We start from the raw sequence: 26,851 nt of genomic DNA on the forward strand, positions 1-26,851 counted from the left end.
TTCTGACAAAGGTGGAATGGATTGGGATCATCTTTCAGACAGCCAAGGGAGGCCATGAACTTGAGAGAAAGTCGTGATCCATTTTTACAACATGCATCCTCCCATTTAGTCCACCTGAGAACGACTCCTTTCACCCACTTGACATTACTTTATGGCGATGGGGTAGGTACGTCCGTCTGACCTTGAGGAGCAAGCATCATCTTAGGCATGATGTTGGCTAATACACCTGCAAAGCCCATTCTACACATACACAGATAGCATGGGATTAGTGCGTGTTCGTGGTGCCATATATTGTGTTGACTTACCCTAAGGTCAATAAAGGTGAAGTTGAATCTTTGCTTTGTCGTAATGGTTGAGAGTTGACTAGACTTATAACAGCCAGGATGAATGCTCCCCAGACGATACTATGTCATTGTAGCGAAGGGATCAGCATAGGTCGCAATGAAAGATATTATTGGGTTCATCTCTTCCCTTTACTTGCACAGTTTTGGAGATGTAGACACTCACATAGGTTGCTTCACGAACATACCCGCACCAGCAGCTGTCATAGCAGTCTGACCGTATGGATCTTTATATTCTGACCATTCTGGGGTAAGGGGGAGGTGGTATGGGAATACCCTAGTTGACATCGCAGGATGATCAGCGTTCAACGAAGGACTTCTCGGAGATGAAGGGGGTCGCTCACTTGTCGGATCTGGGATCTGATTTGTCGTACACCGGAGCTGACACCATCTTGTTCTTTCTGACCACTGTTTTCGATGATGATTGAGTTGAAAACTGGGATATAGGTTGCTATACTGCAAGAAATCACCTCATCCCATCTCATGTCTTGGTGCTTCACCGTTTCGGGCAAATCGTCCGGATCTCTTGACCACGTGGCATTGCCCTGAGATGAGAGACGGCTCTTACTCGAATCCAACTTTTTTTTCCATCCAGCTCCATGACTCGATATTCTGACTGGTATATCATTCATAACACCATTCCATTTGATAGCCGTTCTCATCATCAGCAGACATACTAGACAATCATAGACAATCATATACTGAGACAGGATGTCATCAAGCGAAAGGAAACAAATCAAAGTTGGTATCTTGGGTGCTACCGGTACCGTAGGTCAGCGGTGAGTGCTTTGTCTTTCCTTCACTTGCGATTCGCCTCTATCCTCGGTGATTCGTACAAGACTATGTCGGTACGACGCATTTAGGAAACCAAGTATATGATCGACATGCACTTCCTAAAGACATGATAGCAATGAGAAAATCTAAAAAGAATGTAAATTGATCTATGTATTCCACATCTAATCAGATTCATCCAGCTCCTCTCCACCCACCCATACTTTGTCATCCACGCTCTCGGAGCTTCATCCCGATCAACAGGACAGAGATATGGTAAAGTCACCAAATGGAAGCTGAACACCCCCATCCCTAAAGAGATCGGTAATATGGTCGTACAGGAATGTAAACCTGATGCTGAGGGATTCAAGGATTGTGGAGTGGTTTTCAGTGGGTTGGATGCGGATGTAGCTGGAGAGATCGGTAAGTCAAACTTGCCATGGTCATCTAACATCCCCAATGTGATTGACAGCTTACGATATCTGTGATTAACTCTTCACTCATGTCTACAGAGGAAGCGTTCCGTTCAGCCAACCTCATCGTCTTCTCCAACGCTAAGAACTACCGACGAGATCCCCTTTGTCCCCTCATAGTCCCCCTCGTCAACCCTTCTCATCTCTCCATCATCCCTCACCAGAAGAAAACCCTAGGTTTAGAAAAAGGATACATAGTCACCAATGCCAACTGTTCTACTACCGGTTTAGTAGTTCCCTTAGCAGCGTTAGAGAAGGCTTTCGGTCCTTTGCAAACAGTTATGGTCACTACCCTTCAGGCTATTTCCGGTGCTGGTTATCCCGGTGTATCTTCATTGGACATATTGGATAATGTCGTTCCTCACATAGGAGGAGAGGAAGAAAAAATAGAATGGGAGACAAACAAGATCTTGGGTGGACTCAATTCAGATAATACACAATTCGATTTACACTCGAACGAATCGGTAAAAGCTATAAATGTTTCGGCCACTACTACCAGAGTACCAGTTATAGATGGACATACAGGTGTTGTTTCTGTTAAATTCAGTAAATCTCCCGCGCCATCGATGGAAGAGATCGATAGAGCATTTAGGGAATTCAGATGTGAAGCTCAAGAGCTCAACGTCCCCTCAGCACCACCTCAGGCTATCGTCGTGCATGATGCACCCGACCGACCTCAACCTCGATTAGATCGAGATTTACATAATGGTGCGTGTGTAAGTGTAGGTAGAGTTAGACCCTGTCCTGTACTGGATGTGAAATTTGTATGTTTGATAGATAATGTTAGGTTGGGGGCGGCTACTAGTAGTATTATGAATGCTGAGATTGCTGTGGAGAAGGGATTGATCGTTTAGAGTAGTTTTCGTTGGACCATAGATAGTCATGGACATAACAACTATGCATTTGCTTGCTGAATGGAATATGCAGTAGTGCTCTGACTATACTCCAGTGCTTAAGTGAGATTTTTATTGTGGCCATTCCGAAAGGAAGGAGTATAGGAACCCCTTCGAGCTACCAGAAGAACAGCAAAGATACGGCATCGGGGTCCAAGATACAATCTGACGCTTGGGCAGTACGATCATATTCATAATTTCTACATTTTATGTGTTCCATAGTACAATCCAATCTAAAATTACAATTCAGTCATGCATAACATGTAGTCAACCTCGTCTTGTGCTGAAAACGAATGATCTACTTCAAACTTGTTTGAGCGCCTCTCAAACTGAGATAAGCTTGATCACCACCAGGTCCCTAAATTTTCCCAACATATCATCAGCTTATACTCCCGGTCATCGGCTAAAATGGTTCTGTTGTGACTTACCAATCCTCTCACCACATGCCATACGTCCAATCCCTTATATCTCAACTTCGTCCTTGGATCGGTATAATTGGCGTGTAATCCCGTTATATCACAGTATTTCTTGGGAGGTAGTAACGAAGGTGGTGCAGTAGGTGTATGATCTACCATAACCAAGCCAAACACAAGGTTGTAAGCTATACTTAAGACGAAAGTTACAAAGATAGCTTACAAGTTATAATTTCTTTTCTTGGTATATTATTATCGATCACTCCTTCTACTTTCACCACCTCATTATTGGGAGTATCCACCTCCATTTCTTCCTCCTCATCATCAATCAACGGCGTACTAGTCCCACTATCCATCTGACTGTCTATACCTAAACCCAGAGCCGATCCACTCTCACTCTGTTGAGTTGACAGCTCTCTTTTCAATCTACCCTTGAGTAAATTCGCTATATTGCCTTTTTTACCTCCAACTGCACCTGTAGATTTCTTCTTTTTTGTTATATCTATTACTTCTCCTCTGGCCTTCGCGGCCGTATGAACAGCCGATAAGAAACCGTCTCCCCCACTGAGTCGCTCTCGCTCCAGTATGAGGATCTGCTTGGCGTTCTTACGTACGATCGATGTTGATGTTGTGGCTGTGCGAGAGGGTAGTTTGGAGGTGAATGTGGGGGATTTGAATGGGCGAGGAGAATCGGCGTAGGAGAGACGGTCGGCTAGGGTCTATAATTGGCAGGATTGCAAGTGTCAGCTTTGAGTAAGGCATGGTTATATATGTGGAGATGGAGCTACGTGAGGATAGAGAGATATCATGTTTCATCGTGCGTGAAATTAGCTCTCATATCACTCACCGGTACATATGGCCCTTCGTCGCCTGGTGCAGGTGTAGAGGTGTTGGATTTTCGTGGTCCAGGTCGACCGGGGAACTTGGGTGCCCTATTGTGCATGAGGAATTATCAGCTTGATCATTATACGTTGAGGTACAAGCTTGACAAACCACATACATGTTCTCAGGATATTAGATGTCTCGAAGAGAGGTGATAGACCTGGACGATGCGAAGAGAAGGGCGATTTCGAAGCGATGTCGTCGTCCCGCTATGCCCTTTCCGTTGTTGTATTGGGAATTGTAATAGTCTATCCCTTGAGGTCAGGTCGTCTCCTCTGATATTGGTAAGCTGATGAGGGTGGTGTGGAATGACTGATCACAAAGAGCAAGTGACTGCTGATGAAAGACATCACTTCCATCAACAGTCAGGTAACGGAGATGAACTCGATCTCCGCCATCTGGTTCACTCTACTCTACTCTCCGTTCATCTCCAGCTACTCTACTCTGCCTCTCCCTTCTTCTGCTACTCTTAGATGATCATCGCGCTGCAAGCAAAGCCACGCAAGGGTACCACAACATGTCGCTATACGGAGGAATCAAGTTCGCCTCCGGCTCAGCTTCAGCCTCAGTTTCAGCTCCAGCATCGTCGGAAGAAGGGAAACCCTCCTCCTCTCAACCCTCTTCATCAATCAATCCCACTCCTACTCGACCTACTTCTGCAGCACCTCAGAAGACCGGAGAATGGTCAGCAGCACTCAAGTTTGCTCCCAGAGTGAACAAGCCTAAACCACCTACCGCCCGTCCGGTGGGATTCTCAAACACGACGTCGACAATTGCTTCAAGCTCTAGTAACAGTAATGGTAACTCGCCTGTACCTGGTGTAGTCGATGCTCAGACACAGACGAAGAGCGATATTATACGGTCTGCCGAACCTGTTATCGCCACTACTATTGGTGTAGGCGTTGGAATCTCAACGGGCGGCCAAGAAGTAGAAGATGAAGTTCAATTTGGACCTGATGGATTACCTCTGGCGAAAGCTCCTGCTATGACGCTTGCGCCTAAGGTAGTACCGGGGAAGGGGAAGAGGGAGAGGGAAGGCGATGATAAGAAGAGGAAGAAAAAAAAGAAGGTGAGTTTGACTTTCTATCATGAGATTAGCAACATATCTAAATTGGACGACTTGATTCTCGATTGGACAAATATCGTTCAACGGATCTTTCATCAGAGTTGTCTACCTTATGCCCGATTCGTCAAACTATACTGACTTTGTCATTGTGCTCATTCACAGAAGCGGAACAATTTTGGCCAACCTTACATCTCCACATTCGATCCTGAGGAACAGTACGATCCTAATAGACCGAACGACTTGGGCGAATATCAAGCGTATAGAAAGCGAATGAGGGAGGAGAGACGATTGAAGTTGATAGAAGAAAGAAGGAGGAAAGCGGAGGGTTTAAGTAGTGGAGAATCGAGTTATTATACGGATAGTGAGGATGAGGCTCCAAGAAGGGATGGTCAGTTAGCTCTCTTACGCGTTTTTGTCTCGAAGTAAGGTATAAGCTGACTTTACTATTGGTAATTAAAGCTCCTAAAATGTTCGCTCCCCCCAAGATATATAACGAAACTCCTTCTACCTCTACACCAAACTATCCTCCACCTCCTGCAGCAACTTCTGGAGAAGACGCGTATACCAGAAGAGCAGCGATGGCTTCTTCAGGTGATGATGCGTATGCGAGACGAGCTGCATTATCTCAAGCACCGTCAACGGGCGATGACGCATATGCGAGAAGGGTTGCGATGTCTCAACAGCCTGCAAGTGGAGACGATGCATATGCAAGGAGAGTAGCCATGTCGCAGAACCCTCAACCGCCTTCTTTCACAACCTCTCAACCACCTTCATTCGCTCCTCCAGCTCAAACCGTCCCACCTCCTCCGTCATCTGATATCCCAGGTTTCGCCTCATCTGTTCCTATACCCACGTCTACCGCCGCTCCTGCTGCTTCCGACAAAGAGAAGGAAGATTTCGCCAAAATGCTTGAGGATAGGAAGAAAGCTGCTGAAGCTATTGCAGCGAAGTTTAGGGCATTTGGAGGAGGTGCGGCTGCTGGGCCATCTGTATCGACTCCACCTGTACCTGTACCAGCGCTTGCTGAAGATAGGTGAGCTGAGATGTTTACCGCAGGGAAGGAATCACAGCTGATATTGTGTATCCTATAGCGGCAGCGGTACATTCGCAGAAAAGAGTGAGCTTACATTGCTAATAGTCCAGCTATGAGTGCTGAACAGCTGATTTCATTTGATACCTTAGTGATGCGTAAATGGGGACATCAAGAAGGTTCCACCTTGGGTATCCGGAACGAAGGTCTGATCCACGCTCTATCAGCCGAACACGTGATCAATCAACCTCAACCTAAACCCGGTGAAACACTATCCAAGCGACAGATAGCCAAGCAGAAAACAGCCATGGCGAATTTAAAGAATAAAAAATGGGTACAAGCGCCGAATTCGAGGGGAAGGATCGTCAATGCAAATGAGGATTTACGAGCGATGGAGGCGAGGGAAAAGAAGGGTGAGGAAAGTAGGATTATCTGTTTGGTTGGTGTGGTAGGTTCCGAAGAGGAGATTGATGAGGATCTGGCGGATGAGATTGGAGAGGAATGTAGTAAATATGGGTAAGTAAAGTTGATCTCAATTGGGACATTGGTTTGTTACCATTATGAAGAAGTAGCTGATTGGCTCGATTGGTAGGATCGTGGAAAGAGTCGTATTGCACATGGTTGAACCTCCTCCTCCTGAACCTTCGGATTGTCTTAGGATATTTGTGGTGTTTTCTGGTATGGCCGGGGCTTGGAGAGCTACTAAGGAATTAGATGGAAGGTTTTTTGGTGGTCGGAAGATTGTAAGTCAGCTGAATGCATACCCTTTGGACCCTTCAGAGAGAGTATTAGAGCTGATCTGCCATTTTGTGAATTCATCAACAGAGAGTCACGTATTTCGATGAAGGGAGGTTTGATCGAGGTGACAGGGATGGTGAGATCTTGGGCTAGATCCATGGGAAATATGATGCTACCTACTGTGTGATAAATGAAGCTGAGAGAGCGTGCCCCTGACATCGTACATCATACGTGATGCATGTATAATATGTGATTTATTATTGATTATTGGGAGTGAGCGATGTGTGTACTGTAGTAATTGGCATCATTACCTGTAATTGTCAACTATCTTACTGCCAAGTCACTGCAATCCATCGGTATTATCACTGTTTTTATTCATCCTCTTTGTTGTACTTATTCTGTTACTTAACACTCGCTCTCAAATCAACTTCGCCCTTTCATCATGATCCCCACCCAACTTCATCACAGCAACAGGCGTATTACTAAACAACCAACTAGCCTGATATGATCCTAATCTGATTATATTTTGAGCCCAATTTTGGTTATTGTTACTGGACAATGCATATTCTCCTTCGACTGTCTTGTCCAGAGAAGAGAAAGACGACAAGGACATGGTCTCTATCTCGCGGTCCAGATGATTATGATGGGTCATCTTGATTGGTCTAGGTGTACTTAGACTTTCCCTCCGCTGAGATACAGCTGGTGAGATTAGGATCTCACTATCGTAATCTGTGACTTTCCCAGAGCCCGAGAAGATTGATGACGGCGCAGTGAGGTCGGTCGTTAATGAAGTGGAATGAAGTACGAATGGGTTCTTGGTCATAGAGGAATTCAGGCTGAAAGAAGGGATAGGTGAGGAGAATCGGGTAAGTTCGATGTTGATTTTCTTAATTAGAGCTTGAATCATCAAATCACGCATCTCCATCTCTCCATTATCTTCATCCTTTCGATCTGATATATTGTCATTGTCAAACATCGATTTATCTCTTGATAATGTCTTAAGTGACTCCAATAGATCGATCAACCTCGTACAGATAGTTTTGAACAGACCAATCAATTCTTCTTTATCGTCTTTCTTGTACTCCCCAACAGTAAGATTCAAGTGATGCAGCCTGTTACTGTATCTCTGCAAATTCGAAATAGGTTGAGCCATTTCTTTCAAGATATCTTCAGCTTTTAACAGAGGTGGTGTTCCGGGAGGTACGAGAGTTGTATCTGAATCATCGGAATTTCGTGGATCACCGGTGTGACCGGAAAGTAAAGGCTTTTCGTCAATTGGTTCATATTTACCCTTACGTCTCAGCGAACGAGACCTTGAGGGGAGTAAGGAGACTAGACGAGAGAGACGATGAGGTGAAGTTTGAGGGTTGAGCGGGAGATATGGTGAGATAGAGGAGGGAGGGCCGAGTAGTCGTCGAGTGACATGGGTGATTTCGTTGGATAGGTTCTCGAGATCTAATCTATACGAGGGATGTATCAAGTCAGAAATCATGGGAGGTCAGGTTGATACAGAAGAGGGACTGACCGGAGCTGGGAGATGCCAATGGATTGGGTATTTTGCTTATACATTGTCAATGATACTCGATGACTGCGTTAGGCTGAATGATTCAGGATGTAATCTTTGTCTTGGGGTAATAGCTCTTTTCGGGTTTGTTTTTACCCAGCTTAAGGTCGTTCAGTCGGCCTTCCTTCCGTCTTCTTGTTTTGCTTGTCGATGTAGGCTTATAAGTCTTACTGCTAGCTCGTGATTGTACTATTTTCGTCTGGTTTGTGCGTGATTTAGTTTTTGGTGCTCGAGGTCTCTTAATGTCTTATAATTACGAGGTGAGGATTATATAGTGGACTTTTGTCTTTTATCTTTTCGAGAAGATACTCACTCTTGCTCTCATCCACTTCGTATATATGCGTGAATGCGGTTTCGAGTTTATGATAATGAATGATATCATAACGGCTGTTACAAAAATCAAACGCGTTGACCTATTTCAAAGGAAACTTCAGACTCGTACCACTATTTGACATATATCCTTTCATACTTGTCACCAAAACCTTACAGTGCTGGAAATTGCTTCAAGAACAACCTCCTTTCATCTTGCATCCCGACACATCGAAATTCACTTTCTGCTGCATTTCACCAACACCGTTTCTAGCTGTACCAGACATTACTAGGAGTCTATGGTGCCACTGTTGTTTGCCACTCGACCAACTTGTAAACAACGGAATCAAATATTACCACGCGTTATGCTCGTTCACCATCAACATCCATCTCTCTGTACGCGTCCAAGAGGAAATCAATATTATCAATAATTCCGTCATCGTCATAGGCTATCATCACATTCCCAGCAGCTGCCATCCCAGCAAAAAGATATCAAGCAAGAGAGAGAGAGATGTCGTCAAGAGTCCCATCTGGGTCTGGGTCGACTATACCGTTCACGCCGAAACCGAGGAAACGGACGAGCTCGAGTAGGTTCAGTCTGAATGATAGGGAGTTGAATCAGGTATGTTGGATTGCTATGTACTCTTTGGGTACACCTCAGCTGCTAGCGATAACCGTATGTTATGACTTCGAAGCTGAATTTTTCATGATGGGCAGTTCGTGGGTACGCTAGCTTCTGTTCGACGAGTAAAGCCAAATGCGATATTGGAAGAGCTGGAACAGAGTGGGGAAGGAAGTGGATTATTAGCTCGAGCAGGTGAGTGATCAACTAATCTTGTATCCTTTTCCCTGAATTTGAACGAGGATCAAAAGAGTTTACTTGCTCACCTGATCACCTCTGCAGATGGACCGTCATCTCGAGAAAGACCATCATCATCATCAGCTGCTCAAAAACCTTCCTCAAGCCGAATATCAGATCGTATACCCTCTTCTTCCTCGTCAGCTCAAGCCCCTCGTCCATCCTCGTCCTCATCAAGACATCGTGATGTATCTCGACCATCATCCTCACGGACAGTACATGCGCCTCTACCTAGCTCTACTAGACCGACGCCAGAACCAGACAGCAGGAAAAGGAATGGTAAACTACCAGAGAGAGTAGCTGAATTATCACTTGCGGATGGCCCTAACGGCGAAGAGGAAAGTAGATTACTGGAAGATGTACCGATAGAAATTCAGGAGGCTTGGATATGCGAGGATCTACTGTTCGTCTTACAGGTAAGCAAAGCCTACGTTAATGAGGCAACATTCTGCTAATCACTAACATCACAGGGTGTGGAAGGATCTCTGATACGGTATGATGATGATTATGATCCGTTAGATGGAGAGCAGGCTTCGAAAGGTGCAAGGTGGAAAGTGGATCCTTCGCTCGGTCAGTTGGATCGTTACTATTGCCCTTAGGATACGGAATTGATGTACTTTGTACAGATCCATCATTGCTATCACTAGTGGAAAGGCTGTTACCCCTAGCAACGTACTTCACAGCAGTGGAAGCCTCCATGGAATCTCAGTAAGCCAGTCTGTGATCTAGCTCCATCCCAAAAAAAGGCTTATAGGTCCTTTATACAGTAATTCACCGGAATATGGAATGGTGACTCATGCGCTGAGTAGTGGGATAAGGGCGATGTTGAAGGTGAGCTAGCTGTGAAGCGAAGAGTTTCATGCGGTAGTTGACCAGAAGTCACTAGGAATACCGTGTCCTTACCGCTCAACTAGAATCACTGTTCTTGTCTTCACCTACATTCACCTTACAAACCCTTTATTTCCATCTGCATCCCACCTTACATACCATGTCACTTCTTGCCGGGTTATGCTTATCTTTAGAAAGTGAGGAATCGGGACAAGACATATCGGACGCATCGGATGACGATGATGGACTGGGCGGTATGGCTGAGGAACTCGGTCTGGGAGGAGCGGGCCTGAAGGGGTTGATGCAGAGTCTGAAAGCTCAAGAAGGGTTGGTAGGTGGTGGTGGACCTGTCCTAGGTGGAGAGGTCTTGGGGATCATCTGTGAGAGGGAAGCTACGATGAGCGGGTCAGTCAGGATGAGATATGTGGTGGTACCCATAAAAGCTGATTCGTCGCTTTCAGAGATCCCACAGCATCGACCTTACATTCGACTTTACTCCTTCATGCTTCACAACCTTATTGCAAGATGCTAGTACGCTGGATATCAACAGGTTATCTCTCGGATCCATTCGAAGAATTCATGGTGAAGGAAAGTGGACATATAACGAAGGGGGTACTGGAAAGTGATTATACAGATGAATATTGGGAAAGGAGATACACAGTAAGCTTACTCCTGCACTTCATTTCTGGAGGATGGAACAGGTAGCTGATAGACCTGTATCAGCTGCGGGATGGCTCTTCCCTGACTTCCACCAAAGTCGCTTCAGGCAAAGGGACGCCATCACTAGGAGCTGGTGTACCACCGCCAAGAACAGGAACAACTCGTCTACCCGGCGGAGCGTGTATACCTGGATTCTTACAGCCTTGGAAACATAAGATACTGCTTGCTGGAAAATACCTCAATGTAATAAGGGAATGTGGGATAGAGGTGAAGAAACCTAATGAAGTGGGAGAGGAAGAAGGGGATGGAATGGTGGTGATCAATGAGCCCAAGTCAGTGGTGATCATTCAGCTGACCGAAACTCGACGACAAGAGGACTAGACATAGCTGACCACCAACATAGATTCTACAAGAGGATAGAGGATGCATACATATATGCGAACAAGACGCTCCTCAAGTTGATGGTGGAAGAACAGGAATTAATACCTCACTTGCGGTAAGTACTTTCGTCTGGGAATAAGTGCATTCACTCATCTCATTGAAACTTAGTTCAATGAAACACTTCTTTTTCCTTGATCAGTCAGACTTCCTCACCAACTTCCTCGATTTGGCTGGGTCTGAATTGCGTAAACCTGCCAAAGCCACTTCTCTAGTGAAACTTCAATCATTGCTTGATCTAGCTGTAAGAAATCCAGCAAGTTCCAGCTCAAACGACCCATACAAGGACGATCTCAAAGTAGTGATGCAATCTCAAGGATTATACGAGTGGTTACTCAAGATCGTCAGTAAAACCGGTGGTCTGACCGAGGATGGTGAACTGGATTTCGCTGTGGGAGATGGTCATGATGATGAAGGTGGTAGGAGGCCTGAGAAGGAGAGGACATTACTCGGTGAGTCAGCTGACGTTGGTGTTGAAAATTCAATTTAAATCTGACGATTACAATGACATGATTAGCCATCGATGCATTAGCATTCGACTACTCTGTCAAGTTTCCTTTATCCTTGGTCATCTCACGAAAGACCATCACGCGATATCAATTGATCTTCCGATTCCTTCTCCACCTACACCACTTAGAATCGGCCTTGTCCAGCATGTGGTTAGAACAGAAAACACCCTCATGGAGAAGTCATTGCGGTAATGAAGATATGGAGAAATGGAAATCGCGAATATTCTCTCTGCGATCAAGGATGTTAAGCTTTGTTAGACAGGTTTTAGCGTTCGCTACGGGAGAAGTGCTAGAACCGAATTGGAGAGCGTTAGAAGCGAAATTGACAAAAGTCCAAACTGTCGATCAGCTCTTGAAGGATCATGTGGATTTCTTAGATACGTGTTTGAAGCAGTGTATGTTGACTACTTCGAAGTTGTTGAGTGTAAGTACGGACTGCCTTTTCTTCGATCGAGCCGCACTACAGGAAGCTAATTTGGTCGAGTCATAATAGATCTACGCGAAGTTGATGACAACGATATCGGTTTTCGTATCATATCAATCATCTTTGAATACAGCTTTGAATAAATTTCTGGCGGATCCTATAAGTGAATCTGAACCTACAAAAGCCAATTCGAGATGGACCGCGTTGAATAAATTTGAGATCAATTTCAATCATCATACCAAGGTGAGTCTTATACCTTCGCGAAGCGGCCTATTCTTCGATCAGACGTACAAAGGTCAAGAGAGAAGTGGAAGAAGGACTGCTGATTTTATTCGTTGATGACTTGTACAGCTCCATCTAGACGCCGTCACATATAATGCTGGATCAGAGAACGTAGCGCTGTTAGCATTAGTGACTAGATTACATCAGACTACGTTGAGGATATGAGATATGCATCATCTATAATCTGGGGATTTGGCTGGGATGATGAATTGACCACCAGCCGATGACGATAGCACTTGCTCATCTGCTTCATGAGTTGGACCTTCCATCAAGGACCCACTATTATTTTTTGTTATATCTTGTGCCTTTACTTGTGTTTGTGTTAAACGAAGGTATACATCATTACATCGTACAAGGATAGTCAACATAGTCAAATTCAGAACCAGCTGATTTGCTTTGACCTAATTCAAATCACCTAAACAACCGGTCGTACCCTCCTCTACCACCCAATTAAGACTTTCTGCCGAATTGCCTTTCGAGTCGGTGACTAAAAGTGTTATGTTGCTTCCTGGTGAGATATCTACCATCCAAGTTGCCTTTGTTTCCGTCACCAGGACCATGTCTTCTACATCTTCGGAAGTCGTGTGGTCGATCAGAGAGAGGGTATAAGGTCCAGAAGTGGGGGTCCAATGGAATGTCGATGGGATACAGGATCGGAGGGTTGACTAGAAAAGAAGAGAGGCATCAGTATCGATCGGCAAAGTCGAAATAGGGGGATGGGGAGAGGTTTAGTGAATGATTTGCCAGCCAGTAGGAGGTGGAAAGGAGGAAGTGTACTCACTGGTCCGGAGATACTCAAGATCTCTCCTGTTACACTACCTGATGAAGAAGAAGCGAGGGAAGATTGGAGTTGAGCGGCTAAAGCGATTGGGATCCTCATTTTGTCGTGTGAACGTTTATCTTGGTAGTCGATAAAGATATAGATGACTCAAGTGGTGGATCTGCTTGTAGATGTTTATGTAGATGTAGTATATTCGGCTCAGCCAGTTGAGAAAGTCGTTAGATTCGTTGAACGTTGAACGAGTCTGATAAAGGTAGTTTGGTCACAGACCTAAATTGATGTGATTGAGTGCAAATACTACAGGGGTAGTCGTGAAGATGAAAACAGTCCAAAACCAGTTGGATGAGGCAAGGGTCAAAGGTATCTGAGAAATATAGGACGATCGTAAGAAAGTATAGATGAATGTTGAATGAGGAGAGAAGAAGAATTGAAATGACATGCATTCCTTTGCTATGCTCTCGTTCTTATTTATACTTTCCCACTCTGGTACGCGTTGCACTTGAGCAACGAACGTCGAAAGAGGTAAAAGCTTAAAATCACGTAAAGAGGATATTCAGGGACCCATGACTTGCACTCAACTTTTGGTACATCACTCTACCCGCGTTCCTTGTACGAGTACTCGTAACGCTTCAAAGATATACTCGAGTATGAGTTACTGTACGCACTGCTTTATCCACTACTCGTATATCTCGTCAAGACCAGACCCAGATACGGTATTGTCATTCATGATTACAGCATTCTTATATAGACTTTCACTAAAGCCCATCCTTCGTTGAGCAGCAAGTACAGCTCTCGGCTCCTGACCATGTGGTAATCTTCAACCTATCCTTATTGAAAGTCGGATTCTTCGAGAGTATCTCATCTATCCATCTTTCCCAATTCATCAATCTTTCAGATTCATCTTCTTCTACGAATCGTCTAGGTAAGATCAACTCCCATTGATCTTGATCATTATGTGAAGCCGCATCCAGCGATTTGTACTTTGCGATCCTACAATCATCCGAGATGACCGATCCCAAATGTACTTTACGATCTTCTTCTATGGTATGTTGAGGACATAACGTCAAAGGTTCAGGAGAACGATGATGATCGATCTTACAGTCATCTAGGAATATCCTCGTACTTTTAGTTTTGAGGGAATGATAATGATTGAAGGCGAGATGACCCGCACGTCTACCATGTAGCGTGATTTCGGTAGGTGACCATCCACTAAGAGAGGCATTATGGACTTGAAGGAAAGATAAAACAGCTTGATCGATAAAATATGCCATTCGACAAAAGAGCCTCTTGAGATCTTCTTCTTTATCTGACCATTCGTCCGACGTCAAGATATTTTTCAAATGACCTATCCTGTCATTGAGAAATTTCGGATATTGATCTTGATGTAATCTCGGGTAAGTCATACAGATTTTATCTGGCGAAGAGACGTTGATCAATCCATCTATGAAAGGATGTTTATCAAATTGATTGGTTTGGTACTTATCCGTCCATTCTGCTAATTCCCAAATCGCTTGATTTGTGATGATGATCGTTTCGATATTAGGTAATAATCTCTGTTCTATTGGTGATGAGGAAGATAACAGACACCAAGATTTGAAATCCTGCGAAACGATTCGAGAAGGGATAGAACCGATAGTGAGTCGTTTGACATATGAGAGAAGAGTGAGTTTCCGATGGTGTGATGCGATTGATGAATATCTTCTATCATAATGATTGAAACGCCACAGATATGGATAAGTCAGATTATCATCTAATTCATCTTCCTCTTCGACCCTGGCGTATGGGTAGGTAAGTGTATATGGAGGTCTAACACGAAGATTCCAAAGTTCGGTCCATCTCTCAAATAATGATCTAGTCCCTTCGTCTTGCCTGATTCTAATTACCCTTCCTTCTCTCGGTGTGATTGCTAAACCTCTGAATACCTTCTCAGCATTGGTTTTGGTGATGATGAGTTCCTGGTATAGCTGGGGTGCTGTCATGTTGTAAAACAAGCTTGAAGTTTGAACCAGGTGATATAACGTCAGCTTATCTGAGTGAAAGGCGATTTGTCGAATGATTTCAGGAGGAAAGATGCATTCCGTTTGACGAGGTGGGTGATGATAGAAATGGAGGTCTGAGAGTACGTGCCGGAAGAAGCTGAAGATCTTTGGGATATTGTAAACGAACCAAATGATCAAGAAATCGATTAAAGCATAGCGGTGAAGTTTTTTGATCATGGATATATATTGTTCTGGGGACTGAAAACGAAGTCCATGAGCAACTTGTTCACCTCGATTTATGTACTGTGTCCGTACCCATCTCTTGAAATGAGATTGTAAATTGTCATGCAGTAGAAGGAGAGCAAATGGAGAATACTGTACTTACTATCTCCACCAATTTCCATAGATCGGTAAACCCGAGCCAAAGCCAAAACCCAAAGAATCCGAAGAAATCGACGACGAACCATTTGATTTTACAATAAAGTTTCAGGATGATCGTGATGACCGTGCTGAATATTCGAAGTAGTAACATGGCAGTGACTGATCAAGTAGTCATACAGTAGTAGTGTAGTCGGTATGAGATATACAAATGAGGTCGAATGAGAGACAGAAAGAATGAATGAAGAGTGTGAAATGCATGATATATGACAGTCTTGTTTACTTGTTTATATAGCCAAAGGAGGGCGGCGATCGTCTCGGAACAAGTATGGAGACATGTCCGGGGAGGTCCATGCGTAACCTCATGAGGGTTAAGCTGAATTACTGCATTACATATCGTATAAGCATAATTGATTGAGTGCATTTCATATATTTCAATGATATATAGACTTGAGCCAAAATTTCTACAGAGAAATGGAGTTGTATTGAACAATCGACGATGAACGAAGCAAAGCATATACTTTCACTTTCCAGTCTTTTCAAACGCATCGATTGTCTTTGTTATTTGTGTCCATGTCTCGGCTTCACTTGAGACCACAGCAAGAACAAGGATCAGCTTCATCCCATCCCATTATAATCGTGTCCTTCTGCCACAGAAGTGATGGGTGACTTTGACCTATACTCTCCTTCCATTCCGACCATTGCTCCTTCGCTCCATCCCCCTCTGGCTTGGATCTGGGTTTGGGCATCACCAAGACACAGTGTTCAAGTAAATTACTATAGCAGTCTTTCTTCTTGTTCCGAGGCAAGGACAGGCTCTTCAACCTGTTAGCGAGGCTGTTCAACATAGTCCTTCGTTTATTATCAGCAGTGTGCTGCAAGCAATGAATGTCGGGGGAATCATCGCAATGACAACTTTCGAAAAAGACCTTGACGCATTTGGACAGATAAGGTAAACATCCTATCTTGTGTTGATGTATTGTGAAACTATCCAATGTCCATTTAGGTATTTCCGTAAAGTAATTTACCGTCCGATACAAGCGGTGAACATAATTCCTATAGGTGTTACTCGCTTGTTCCCTAATTGCGGTCTGTTGATCCTCAGGTAGGTATGGCGAAATAGGAGATAAGCGTTTGTCGAGTGATCTTTCCACATGTTCGGTAGTAAGTTGAGGGTAAGATACGCAGACTGCCTTGGGTCTCATCGAGTTCAGGAGATGATAGATGAAAGGATGATTATGACCTGTGTTGGTGGTTCTAGAAAGTGGATCATCAATCCACAGGGCCATGTCGTAAACGGCTTGACCTTTGACAACAAGCGTCCCGACATTACTGAAAGGTTTGTCCTCTCCATGATTGTGGAAGTTGTGACGGACACAAGCAGCGAAATCCTCCGAGACGATTCGACTAGGTAAAGAAGCGATAGTGAGGTGTTTGACATTTGTGAGGAGTTGCAATTTGCGATTGTGAGATTTGACAGTCGGATAATCATGTACTTGATGAGGAGGTTCGAAATCTTCTTCATCTTCTTCCTTATAGGGGGTATACGGATAACCTAGGATGAATCGCTTTCTATAATCCGATCCCCACCACGATTTGCGTATGTTTTCAATTGCGTTCGCTTTCTTCCTGGGTTTGGTTCTAACAATTCTAGAATCGTATGGTGTAGTAGCCAGTCCCATAAATACCTTCCTAGCGTTTTCTCTTGAAATTTGTACTTTTGAATACAGAATTGGTCCGACGATATCATGACATCCCCAGAAAACTTGCATCAACTTTCCAAGTGTGGCACGATCCGATACGGCCGCGATGTGTCGAAGAACATCATTCGGGAGGGTGAATCGATCAGGGGAGGCTGTGTACGATTTCGTGGACGATTCATCGCTGAGAATTATCAGAAGGTTTTCGAGTGATGCCGCTGACATGAGAACTCTCCATACTTGTTGGAGAAGACGTTCAATCTTGGGATCTAGATCGAAGTGAGATTCTATCTGAATCAATTGACCAGTCTATCAGTATCAACAGCTTGACTCGACTTGATAGTTCGATCGGCTCACTATGATGATGAGTATTCCAAGGATCATGTAGCAGAAAAATCTTTCGTATCTTCTCTGAGTGGAAGGGTGGGTACTGATCAAGGGAAACATGTTGACATTCGAGCCCTGGCATCTGGATGAAGGCTGATTTCCGAAGGAGAGTGATATATTCCAATTTGTTAGCAGAGGAAAAAAGTCGAAAAGAGAAGTAAATTAAAGCAAATGGGAAGTCTATGTCGATATCACCAGAAGCGATAACATCAGCCTGATGTGCACAGACACGCACACACGCATATGAGCACGGACCCCTTTGCATGATTGTCGCCGATCAACCAACGATCAAGTGGGACAGTGCGCAATCAAGCATGTTAAACATGACCTGAACACGTGTAAAAGATCAGAAGACTGACAAACGTCACCAAACCCCATCTCATGTCGACATGAAAATGGATATACCAGTACTACAGTGGTACCTCTTGAGAAACACTATCAAACGACATCATACTCGTAACTCGGTAAGATATCTATCATGATCGATATTCACCTCGTCAGGCCGTTTCTTCGTTGCTGGCTCATCCCATTGATCTGGTACGGATTTGAGGTGACATTCGTAAGTGCTATCTATCCCTTCTCATTCCTCTCAAGCCAAGAAGTAACATGCTTTCAGGTGTCCGTGTGGATCCCGAATACCCGAAACCATTTTCCAAAGTGGATAAGCTGGTTATAACCTGTCAAGCAGCATGGGACATATCTGATTGGGGTGATGGACATCTCCATGGACTGGCTACAACTCGCTTTCATCCTTTTTTTACCTGTCTGGCCAAGGTCATTGAACCCATATCTATCTGCCTAAATATACCTACCTTGGAAGCTGATACCGAACGTTTTCGTCATTCTATCGATGTTCGCTCGAAACATTATCAAGGGTATTTGGATGAAGAGGAATTTGATTCGAAAAGAGAAGAATTAAGGCAACGATTTCGATCGCTTGGTCATGAAATCAGTTCACTCCCCGTCATGGTATCATCAACTTTCCGAGGTAAGGTGAAGGAACTAGTCATACATAATTTCAAAGTTGGTGCGATCCCATATGATACCCCAAAGAACGCCAGAATCTTCTTTTCCAAGATAGTACCTGCGATTTGTCATCCACCTCCAACCATGTCAATAGAGAATTGCTATCAACATGTTAATAGGGAGATAAGACTTAAGCAGCTCACAAATTTTGGTAAGAAACGGGAGAGGGTCCACAATAGGAGAGTCGAATCGATCATTCATTGTGTGCCGTCAGAAGCGAGACTCCTGGAAGAGAGAATCGCTCATGAGAAATCGAAGAAATGGGAATTGATATGTCCGTTTACTGGTTACAAGGCTGGAGACGAAGACGACTGGTTAGGTATACTGGAAGAAGCTATCCGAAAGGTAACTTATCTGGATCATTTGAACTTGGATATGGAGATGGTCGAAGATGCAGATCCTTGTATTGGTTTATACATACTATATATGCACATGACTTGTTATATAATTCCATTACTATATGGTAGACAGCGATACAGTATGCGATGCCTGAGTACGGTGAGATTACCGAATGACAGAAGCCCAGATGCTCCGGTTGCCAGTGCTGAGTGATGAATGCATTTACCATGCTTTATAACCGGACTGAGTATTGCCCAATGAATACAACATAAAAAATCTGTCCATCGGTGATATCACCTGAGAGCATGAGTACAGTAGGCGCTAACTAGTAGTGATTCGCTTTACTGTACAGTACAAGATTCATGCAGCTTGTTCTCCCGGTGAAACATAGATTGAACCGAGACTGTGCTTCGTATTTTGTCCCGTTCAAGATTCATTTGTGAAGAGTCCGGCACTGGTTGGGTATTGTGGATCGTTGGATTGTTTTCATCCGTGCTTTTCGCCTGAGTACCGGAAGAATGGTCTACTATTTGGGAAAAACCGGGAATCGCATGGGACATACTTGCATTTGATTGTGGATTCGTGTCGTTCTCGTGGGATGTGAGGATGATCATGTGAGAACCAGGTTGTATGACGGACGTTGTTGTATTAGTAAGTGAGTGGTGAGCTGCTATTGAGGGCATCAGCGAGGACAAGGAAATTGAAATGATTTTATTTCCATAGACTGATGTTTGGGTGTTAGAGTCCTCTGAGGACATGATTCGAGCTAATTGATGTGGAATGAATGATCTCTCCCATGTCAATCGTGTATGACATGACGATGCTAAGTCATTGTCTCACTGCGAAGAAAGGATTGGTGTGAAAGGATTGAAATGACATTAGCTATCATGGAAATTCAGTATTCTAATCTTCGTTACAGGGTCAAAGCCAGTTTATCATGTTCACGCCTGTGAAGCCAAAGGATGTAGTGCTTCTGATGATGTCGTAGTGAGCTCTGATACAAGGAAGTCTCGAACTCAGCGGGTGATATAGTATCATGTCGTGCATGAACATAAGTCGATGGCCGATGTATACAATTATTTAGCATACCTGATCCTCTGGGATTCTACTGTCCGCCAGTTGTAGGGCTAATTTCCATGTCCTAAGCTTAGTATGAGCAGGATGGTGAAAGATCCTTGGGTCTTTTTGAATCCATATGCCAACCTGCTTGTAAATTCTCAATATCTACATAGGCATCATGTCCGCTCCAAGGGGTTCTTTCGGGTGTATTGTGGGGGAGTCAATAGGTCCACGAGACGATGAGGGGTCTATCCAGTTCGCTACCACTTCAGCTACCAGTTCTGAGTTTTCTTGTGCTGTGCATGATCAAACAAAAAAGGGATCAGCATATCATACGGTACAAAAAAACGATCAAACTAAAGTTCAGACAAACGACAGCAAATTTGTAGAGGTAGCTTAGACTTACTGAGACAGAAAGCATGCGGTACACCGTCCAACAATCTCGCCCTACCACTCTCTTCTCCACCCAAAGCATCTTGGACTAAGGGTCCATCTTTACCCACCCAACCATCTAAATTCCCTTTGGCCCATATCCCAAATAACCCTCTCTGCTGATCTTCCAAATTTTGCGATTTGTACCATTCTATATCTGGATCTCGGATGAGGTCCATCTCCGATCGTGAGAGGTGTAAGACGTGTCTGATGATTTCTGGAGAGCCGACCAGGGAGATCGATGTGATTGGTAAGGATGTGTAAGGCAGTATGGGTCGGACGAGGGGTGAGAGAAAGGGAAGGAGGGGTTTGAAGGGTCTATGGAATATTGGCTAATCCCCTCATACAATATCAGCTGATTTACCAGACTGCACTGTGATCGTTACAGCTGCTCATGGTATCGGCAAGATCTAGATTTCAGATAGTGGGATCTGCCAACTCACCCATAAAGTCCATCCATTCCATGTATTACTTATCCAGCCCAAAGTCGGAAATAACAGGTACCCACTTTGGACAGGCCATTGGTCTTGGTTCGGACTCGTGTTGAGCGATTTCATCACTTCACACGATAACCATGCGCCGACCGAATGACCCATCAAGCTCAATTTGGGCTTTTCGCCGGTTTCCCCATTTCCGCTTGACCAGTCGTCCAGATATTTTCGAAGAGAGTGAACCAGGTCGATTTTGCTCTCCAGCTGCGGAGGCAGATCTAATGGTTCTTTGGGTCCGGGGATGATAGTGGAGTGACCTATGTGAGATGTAGCTAGGATAGCGTGAGAGGGAGGAAGGAGGGAATGAAGGTGGGTTAGGAAAGGTGGGTAGTAGCCCAACAAACCGGGATTACCTGTATAACATAGGATGTTTGTCAGTGTTATGCGCTGTAGTTAGAAATACCAAGAGCTTACCTAGGATGAAAAGGATGAGACGATCTGGTGGTGATTCGCATCCTCTCTTAGCAGGCCAGTAGTTCAACTCTACTTCCCCGCTTTTGCTTCTGAACGAACATGCTAGAGGGAGTGGGCCTGAGCTAGGTGGATGTCGGAGAAAAGCGAGTTGCTCGTCCATTTCGGAGACTGTATGATGCGTTTGATTGAGTGTCATTGACTTCTTTGCATGGTGCGGTACAGACTACCCCAGCTGACTGCAGTTGAAGAAGAGGACGAGGTGTGGGTGGACGTGACAGGTGGAGGATAGCACGATGTGTGATGTGTGATTGCGAGTGATATAGTGTAACGTGGTGATCCGTGCGTGGTTGACGTCAACCGGCAATATTTCCCCCCGATTAATTGACGCGTGGAAAAAGTTGGAAACATCAACCTCATCCACTCTTACGCGTTGAACAAGAATATCAATCCACTTGATCGTATTGGCCACTTGTTGTAGCGTATCACTCCCACTTTCACCTGAACAGCAAAATAAGAGCGCAATTAACCACAGTGACCTTCGATAGGGTGCAAATCTTAGGTCAAAATGAACGTCGAGGATGATTCAACTTCGATCCCTTCCAAACGATCCTCTCCCGATCTGTTCTTCCCAGTATCTGACTCGGAAGAAGAGGAAGATGTCATTACGGCTTCAGGAGCTCTAGCTGGACCTTCTTCCTCTGCTATCAATCCTCCTTCGACTGCTACCTCCTCAAGAGCGAACGGTCAGAGTGGTCATAGCAACCGATCCAAGCAGTCTCAAGAGGTGTTCGGCTCGCAGAACAGTGACGATATTATTGCGTTAGATGATATCAAACCTTCCAATGGGGCAGGCCCGTCCAAGTTCAAGAGGACCTTTTCTGCCTCCCCGCCTATAGCAGGCTCTTCCATACCGAATGGGTTTGAACAAGGTTATTTGGGTGAATTCGTGTGTGAAGGATGGAGTTTATCGAAAGGGAAAGGATATTGTTCACCAGGCAGTAAAGTAATCTTTGAACGACCTAAACCCAAAGCTCAAGTGGAAGAAAGCAGGAATAGTATCAGGGATACAAAGGGTCCAGCAAGGTTGGTCAATGGGAAAGTAGTTGGTGCGAAAGGTAAGAGTATAGGCGGGAAGCAGGTGACGCTAGGATCAATGATGAGTAAAAAGACTACTCCAGTTGTAAGTCCAGTCAGCGGTCCAACCTGAGGATCAGATGTAGCTGATATAGAATTGATGATGTAGCCACCGAAGAAATCGAATACAAAGCCTGTGGTAGATTCGATCATTAGGTTCAGGAATGATAGGGGATTTGGTGAGCTACCTTGATAAATTCTGTTGATCTTTTAGCTGACGACTCCACCTTTTCCTTCTTTCAGAGGGTAAGTCACGTCAAGTAGTACAGGTGAGGGAATTGAGGGGATTGAAACATTGTCTCATTTATCAGTCGGAAGGTTATCGGTTCAGGAAGCGGGGTTCCTAACTCATCTTCTCGATACTGGCGTTAGTGAGTCAATCCCCACCTTATCGATATCCTCGGCAAAACTCATTGACGAAAATATTATCCAGTCGAGCTCTCAGGACATGTCATCGATTGTCCACAAAGTCTCTCAACTGGAAGTACCATTCTTCTCAACGTCAAGGTATTCCTCGCTCGCAAAGCGTTCGAAAATGTGGAGAAGAAGGACGAACGGAAGGAAGAGGGTACATTCTGGCAGGAGCAGAAGGAGACTACAGAGGAAGAAGCTATGAGGAAACGGAAAGATGCTTTAGGCGCTTTATTCAGTGAGTTGCGTTGTATGCAGGACCTGCGTGAACTTGCAATGATAGCTCACATCTTCTGATGTGCAGGTCGCATCGGCGTCAAACCCCTCCGATCCAATGCTTTACTACTAGCGCAGAAGAAGAATGGTGCAGCGATTATCAACGAAACTTCCCTTCAACATTTCTCCGATTCACCTAAACCTAAGCGGAGTCCTAGTCCGTCGAAGGGAAGTAATGGTACTGCGTCTGAGAAGGGTAAAGGGAAGGCGTCAGCGGCCAACAGTGATGATGATGGTGATGGTGATGGAGATGAAGATAGCGGAGACGAAGCTGAGAAACTGGATGAGAGGCAGATGAATGAAATCGATGCTATCTACGCAAAGTGAGTCACGCTACACCTTAGCAAGGATGTTCAAGATGGACAGCTGATAAAGATTGATGTCTATACAGAGCTCAACAGGGTGATAATCGTTTAGAAGAGACCGATCCGCCCGATACATTCCTATATACGCTCAGGCCATATCAAAAACAAGCTTTGACGTGGATGAGTGCTAGAGAAAAGGGGGATGAAAGTATAAGGGATAATCAAAGCTTGCATCCATTATGGGAGGAGTGAGTGTCCCATCAGTCAAGCTGGCATCCTTAGCTAATCTTCTGGATCTCAGATATGCTTTCAAGAAAGAACACATTGAAGGACAACCGATTGAGATTGAAGATGAAGACGATTTTGTTGATCCGAGTCGGAAATTCTATTGGAACCCTTATAGCGGAGAATTGAGCTTGACCTTTCCTACGTCCAATACTAGGGCCAAAGGCGGTATCCTAGCTGATGCTATGGGTAAGTTTGTATCTCATCTGCACTGAAATGGATGGAATTCCTGAATCGAACTTGTCCTTTTTAGGTATGGGTAAAACTTGCATGATGGCCTCACTCATTCATACCAATATCGACGCGGATATATCATCGACACCACCTCCAACTGCTCCCGAAGATGAAGAACCTGTATCGAAACGACCCAAGTTCAAGCAAGTCACTTTGTCCAACCAATGGCGAGCTACACCTACTGTGCCTAAACCCGCCAATGTCAATTTACCCAGAGGTACATTGGTCGTCTGTCCGGTATCACTAGCTTCGCAGTGGCACGACGAACTCGGTAAAATGTCAGAAAAGGGAACTATCACATCTTTCATGTGGTATGGTAATGATCGGATTGATATCGATAGATTACTCTCACAAGAAGGTAAAAAGAAGGTAGATGTGATCATCACTTCTTATGGGACATTGGCGAGTGAATATCAAAAATGGAAGAAGAACAAGGATAAACCGACCTACGAGGGTGGCAATCTATACGATCGTGAGTTTAGTTGTTTTGCACCTGGATTTCGTTACAACAGGGTGGAGTAGCTGATGATCATGTACTACCATAGACGACTTCTTGCGAATCGTACTAGATGAAGCACACAATATCAAGAACCGTACTGCTCAAGTGTCGAAAGCATGTTATGAGTTGAAAGGTCAGAGAAGATGGGCCCTCACTGGTACTCCTATCGTCAATAGGCTGGATGATCTATATTCACTGCTGTGAGCTTATCGGAGATCTTTGAGTCTGATTTCAGCTAACAATCTTGTAGACATTTCCTTCGATTGGAACCTTGGGGACACTATTCCTTCTTCCGAAGGTGAGCTGACCCCAGGGGTGTCGAGTGCATTCAACCAGCTGACGATGTCATTGTAGTTTCGTCACTATCCCATTCTTGAACCAAGATCCGAAAGCCTTAAACGTTGTTCAGTATATCCTAGAGTCATGTTTACTTCGACGTGAGAAGACGATGAGGGACAAAGATGGTAAACTGATCGTTGATCTACCACCGAAGACGGTCAGCCAATCCTGTCATTTCGTGATTCTCATGAGATCTCGGTTAACATGTTGGTATTCAGGTCGACATACAAGTACTGGACTTCTCGAGGCCTGAAAGACAGATATACAAGCATCTCGAAGACCGCGCCAAGAGGCGATTCATCCAGCTGGATGCTGAGGGAAGAGCAATGTCAAACTATACGTCTATCTTGGCCATGCTTATGAAGTGAGTCGGGTATCGTTCTGCTGTTAGAGTCTGGGAGAGACGCTCACGAGCTTCAATTCGCAGACTTCGGCAGTGTGTCGATCATCCTTTACTAGTATTGGGCAAATCGACAGAAGACGATGAATCCACCGACAGGCTTCTAGATGCCGATACAGGGGACGAGAAGAATAATCTGAAAGACCTCATCGCATTGTATGCCGGGGGTGCCAAGTCCAAAGTCAATGATAGAGGCGAGGAAGAAGAGGTGGACCATGCTTTCGCTGAGAAAGTATTGAAGGAACTGGGTGAACAGGAAACTACTCCTATATGCGACATCTGCTCGAATGAAATGTTCGATGAGGTCTTACTGCCTTGTTATCATCGATGGTGAGTCGATATCTACCCACCCCTTCATCTCATCAATACAATACAGGGCTGATTCGCTTGCGCGTACCTCGCTTTAGCTGCCAAGACTGTATAGTCAACTGGATAGGAACATGCGAAGACCAGAACAAGCCCGCCTTATGTCCGTCTTGTTCAAAAGGTCCTATCAAGCTATCGGACCTACGATCGATTCAACGTAAGCGCAAGAGGGTTAACCCTTTGACTGGTACCCACGAAGAAGGCGAAGCGGGTGTAACGATCGGGAAGGTGAATTTGGTCCAGAGTACGAAGTTGAGAGCGCTAGTTAGAAAACTGGATTTGATGAGACAGGAAGATCCGGAAGTGAAAACTTTGGTGTTCAGTCAATTTACATCATTCCTCGGTATGTCAGCCTCTATTTACGTGTCTTTGGGTGAACGATGAAAGCTGAAAGTAGGACGACTGTAGATCTGATCGAAACTACTTTGACTAAAGAGGGTATTAGGTGGCTGTAAGTATACATTCGCTCACTTTCTGGACCAGCGGGAAAGCTGATCATTTGATTTCAGGCGATTCGACGGATCGATGTCGCAAGCTCAACGAGCTGCCACGATCGACGAGTTCGGCAAGAAGATCAAAGAACCACTTGTATTGTTGATTTCACTGAAAGCTGGTGGAGTGGGGTTGAACTTGACAATGGCGAACCGTGAGTTTTGTTCATTCCACTTCGGTAACACAACGGTGTAATCGTATCAAAGGGTCCTGCTGACAGATTATTGATCTGCTGCTTAGACGTATTCATGATGGATACATGGTGGAATGAAGCTATAGAACAACAAGCCATAGACAGAGTACACCGATTAGGTCAAAATAAACATGTACACGTGACTAGGTATATCATCAAAGGAACGGTCGAAAAAAGAATAATGAAGATACGTAAGTCGATGTCATGTCACCTTGTCCATTTGCCTGTAACCAAGACTGACCTCGTTGGTATCGGTGTCGGATGGGCAGAACGTTCGAAGACTGCCTTGGTCAATGCCTCCTTATCTGGAGGAGCGTCGAAAGATAAAGGAGCGAGTCTGGCGGATATTAAAAAGATCTTCGGCTTGGATGACGATGATAGTGAAGATGAGGTGTATTGAGAATTGATATAATACGATTAGGTCATTCTTATCTGTGCAGTGGTCATTGCC

At 44.6% G+C, this 26,851-nt stretch overlaps 12 protein-coding genes across 12 annotated transcripts; 5 read left to right on the forward strand and 7 right to left on the reverse strand.

Moving 5' to 3' along the window:
• Positions 1-149: 149 nt before the first annotated feature.
• I203_104221 (uncharacterized protein) lies at positions 150-732 on the reverse strand (the record flags this gene model as incomplete). The annotated part of the gene is made up of 4 exons (XM_019144188.1): positions 150-240; positions 306-404; positions 508-618; positions 686-732. 4 exons carry the CDS (start codon positions 730-732, stop codon positions 150-152), a joined length of 348 nt encoding a protein of 115 aa, XP_019007237.1.
• Positions 733-1,052: 320 nt separating this feature from the next.
• Positions 1,053-2,439, forward strand: I203_104222 (aspartate-semialdehyde dehydrogenase; the record flags this gene model as incomplete). The annotated part of the gene is made up of 3 exons (XM_019144187.1): positions 1,053-1,120; positions 1,306-1,535; positions 1,625-2,439. The coding sequence occupies 3 exons, from the start codon at positions 1,053-1,055 to the stop codon at positions 2,437-2,439; spliced, it is 1,113 nt and encodes a 370-aa protein (XP_019007236.1).
• A 337-nt stretch (positions 2,440-2,776) lies between these two features.
• I203_104223 (uncharacterized protein) lies at positions 2,777-3,834 on the reverse strand (the record flags this gene model as incomplete). Its single annotated transcript, XM_019144186.1, has 4 exons — positions 2,777-2,836; positions 2,907-3,046; positions 3,115-3,610; positions 3,739-3,834. The coding sequence occupies 4 exons, from the start codon at positions 3,832-3,834 to the stop codon at positions 2,777-2,779; spliced, it is 792 nt and encodes a 263-aa protein (XP_019007235.1).
• Positions 3,835-4,290: 456 nt separating this feature from the next.
• I203_104224 (uncharacterized protein) lies at positions 4,291-6,760 on the forward strand (the record flags this gene model as incomplete). The annotated part of the gene is made up of 7 exons (XM_019144185.1): positions 4,291-4,842; positions 5,002-5,227; positions 5,299-5,872; positions 5,931-5,956; positions 6,022-6,385; positions 6,462-6,612; positions 6,695-6,760. 7 exons carry the CDS (start codon positions 4,291-4,293, stop codon positions 6,758-6,760), a joined length of 1,959 nt encoding a protein of 652 aa, XP_019007234.1.
• Positions 6,761-7,025: 265 nt separating this feature from the next.
• I203_104225 (uncharacterized protein) lies at positions 7,026-8,176 on the reverse strand (the record flags this gene model as incomplete). Its single annotated transcript, XM_019144184.2, has 2 exons — positions 7,026-8,067; positions 8,133-8,176. The coding sequence occupies 2 exons, from the start codon at positions 8,174-8,176 to the stop codon at positions 7,026-7,028; spliced, it is 1,086 nt and encodes a 361-aa protein (XP_019007233.2).
• Positions 8,177-8,991: 815 nt separating this feature from the next.
• On the forward strand, positions 8,992-12,645 carry I203_104226 (uncharacterized protein; the record flags this gene model as incomplete). Its single annotated transcript, XM_019144183.1, has 14 exons — positions 8,992-9,102; positions 9,198-9,297; positions 9,385-9,755; positions 9,810-9,909; positions 9,966-10,047; positions 10,107-10,170; positions 10,226-10,572; positions 10,629-10,827; positions 10,891-11,159; positions 11,231-11,323; positions 11,377-11,717; positions 11,783-12,198; positions 12,268-12,441; positions 12,550-12,645. 14 exons carry the CDS (start codon positions 8,992-8,994, stop codon positions 12,643-12,645), a joined length of 2,763 nt encoding a protein of 920 aa, XP_019007232.1.
• A 236-nt stretch (positions 12,646-12,881) lies between these two features.
• On the reverse strand, positions 12,882-13,360 carry I203_104227 (uncharacterized protein; the record flags this gene model as incomplete). The annotated part of the gene is made up of 2 exons (XM_019144182.1): positions 12,882-13,145; positions 13,262-13,360. 2 exons carry the CDS (start codon positions 13,358-13,360, stop codon positions 12,882-12,884), a joined length of 363 nt encoding a protein of 120 aa, XP_019007231.1.
• A 656-nt stretch (positions 13,361-14,016) lies between these two features.
• On the reverse strand, positions 14,017-15,240 carry I203_104228 (uncharacterized protein; the record flags this gene model as incomplete). Its single annotated transcript, XM_019144181.1, has 1 exon — positions 14,017-15,240. The coding sequence occupies one exon, from the start codon at positions 15,238-15,240 to the stop codon at positions 14,017-14,019; it is 1,224 nt and encodes a 407-aa protein (XP_019007230.1).
• A 962-nt stretch (positions 15,241-16,202) lies between these two features.
• I203_104229 (uncharacterized protein) lies at positions 16,203-17,765 on the reverse strand (the record flags this gene model as incomplete). The annotated part of the gene is made up of 2 exons (XM_019144180.1): positions 16,203-17,609; positions 17,676-17,765. 2 exons carry the CDS (start codon positions 17,763-17,765, stop codon positions 16,203-16,205), a joined length of 1,497 nt encoding a protein of 498 aa, XP_019007229.1.
• A 1,050-nt stretch (positions 17,766-18,815) lies between these two features.
• On the forward strand, positions 18,816-19,283 carry I203_104230 (uncharacterized protein; the record flags this gene model as incomplete). Its single annotated transcript, XM_019144179.1, has 1 exon — positions 18,816-19,283. The coding sequence occupies one exon, from the start codon at positions 18,816-18,818 to the stop codon at positions 19,281-19,283; it is 468 nt and encodes a 155-aa protein (XP_019007228.1).
• Positions 19,284-20,294: 1,011 nt separating this feature from the next.
• Positions 20,295-21,626, reverse strand: I203_104231 (uncharacterized protein; the record flags this gene model as incomplete). Its single annotated transcript, XM_019144178.1, has 4 exons — positions 20,295-20,425; positions 20,536-20,893; positions 21,005-21,405; positions 21,467-21,626. 4 exons carry the CDS (start codon positions 21,624-21,626, stop codon positions 20,295-20,297), a joined length of 1,050 nt encoding a protein of 349 aa, XP_019007227.1.
• A 405-nt stretch (positions 21,627-22,031) lies between these two features.
• I203_104232 (uncharacterized protein) lies at positions 22,032-26,800 on the forward strand (the record flags this gene model as incomplete). The annotated part of the gene is made up of 18 exons (XM_019144177.1): positions 22,032-22,646; positions 22,710-22,779; positions 22,912-22,971; positions 23,034-23,249; positions 23,316-23,610; positions 23,679-23,840; positions 23,894-24,066; positions 24,131-24,583; positions 24,657-24,810; positions 24,861-24,908; positions 24,965-25,106; positions 25,168-25,313; positions 25,377-25,679; positions 25,757-26,058; positions 26,124-26,166; positions 26,225-26,361; positions 26,448-26,591; positions 26,670-26,800. The coding sequence occupies 18 exons, from the start codon at positions 22,032-22,034 to the stop codon at positions 26,798-26,800; spliced, it is 3,594 nt and encodes a 1,197-aa protein (XP_019007226.1).
• Positions 26,801-26,851: the final 51 nt, after the last annotated feature.

This window comes from Kwoniella mangroviensis (assembly GCF_000507465.2).
Source record: "Kwoniella mangroviensis CBS 8507 chromosome 1 map unlocalized Ctg01, whole genome shotgun sequence".
NCBI lineage: Eukaryota > Fungi > Basidiomycota > Tremellomycetes > Tremellales > Cryptococcaceae > Kwoniella > Kwoniella mangrovensis.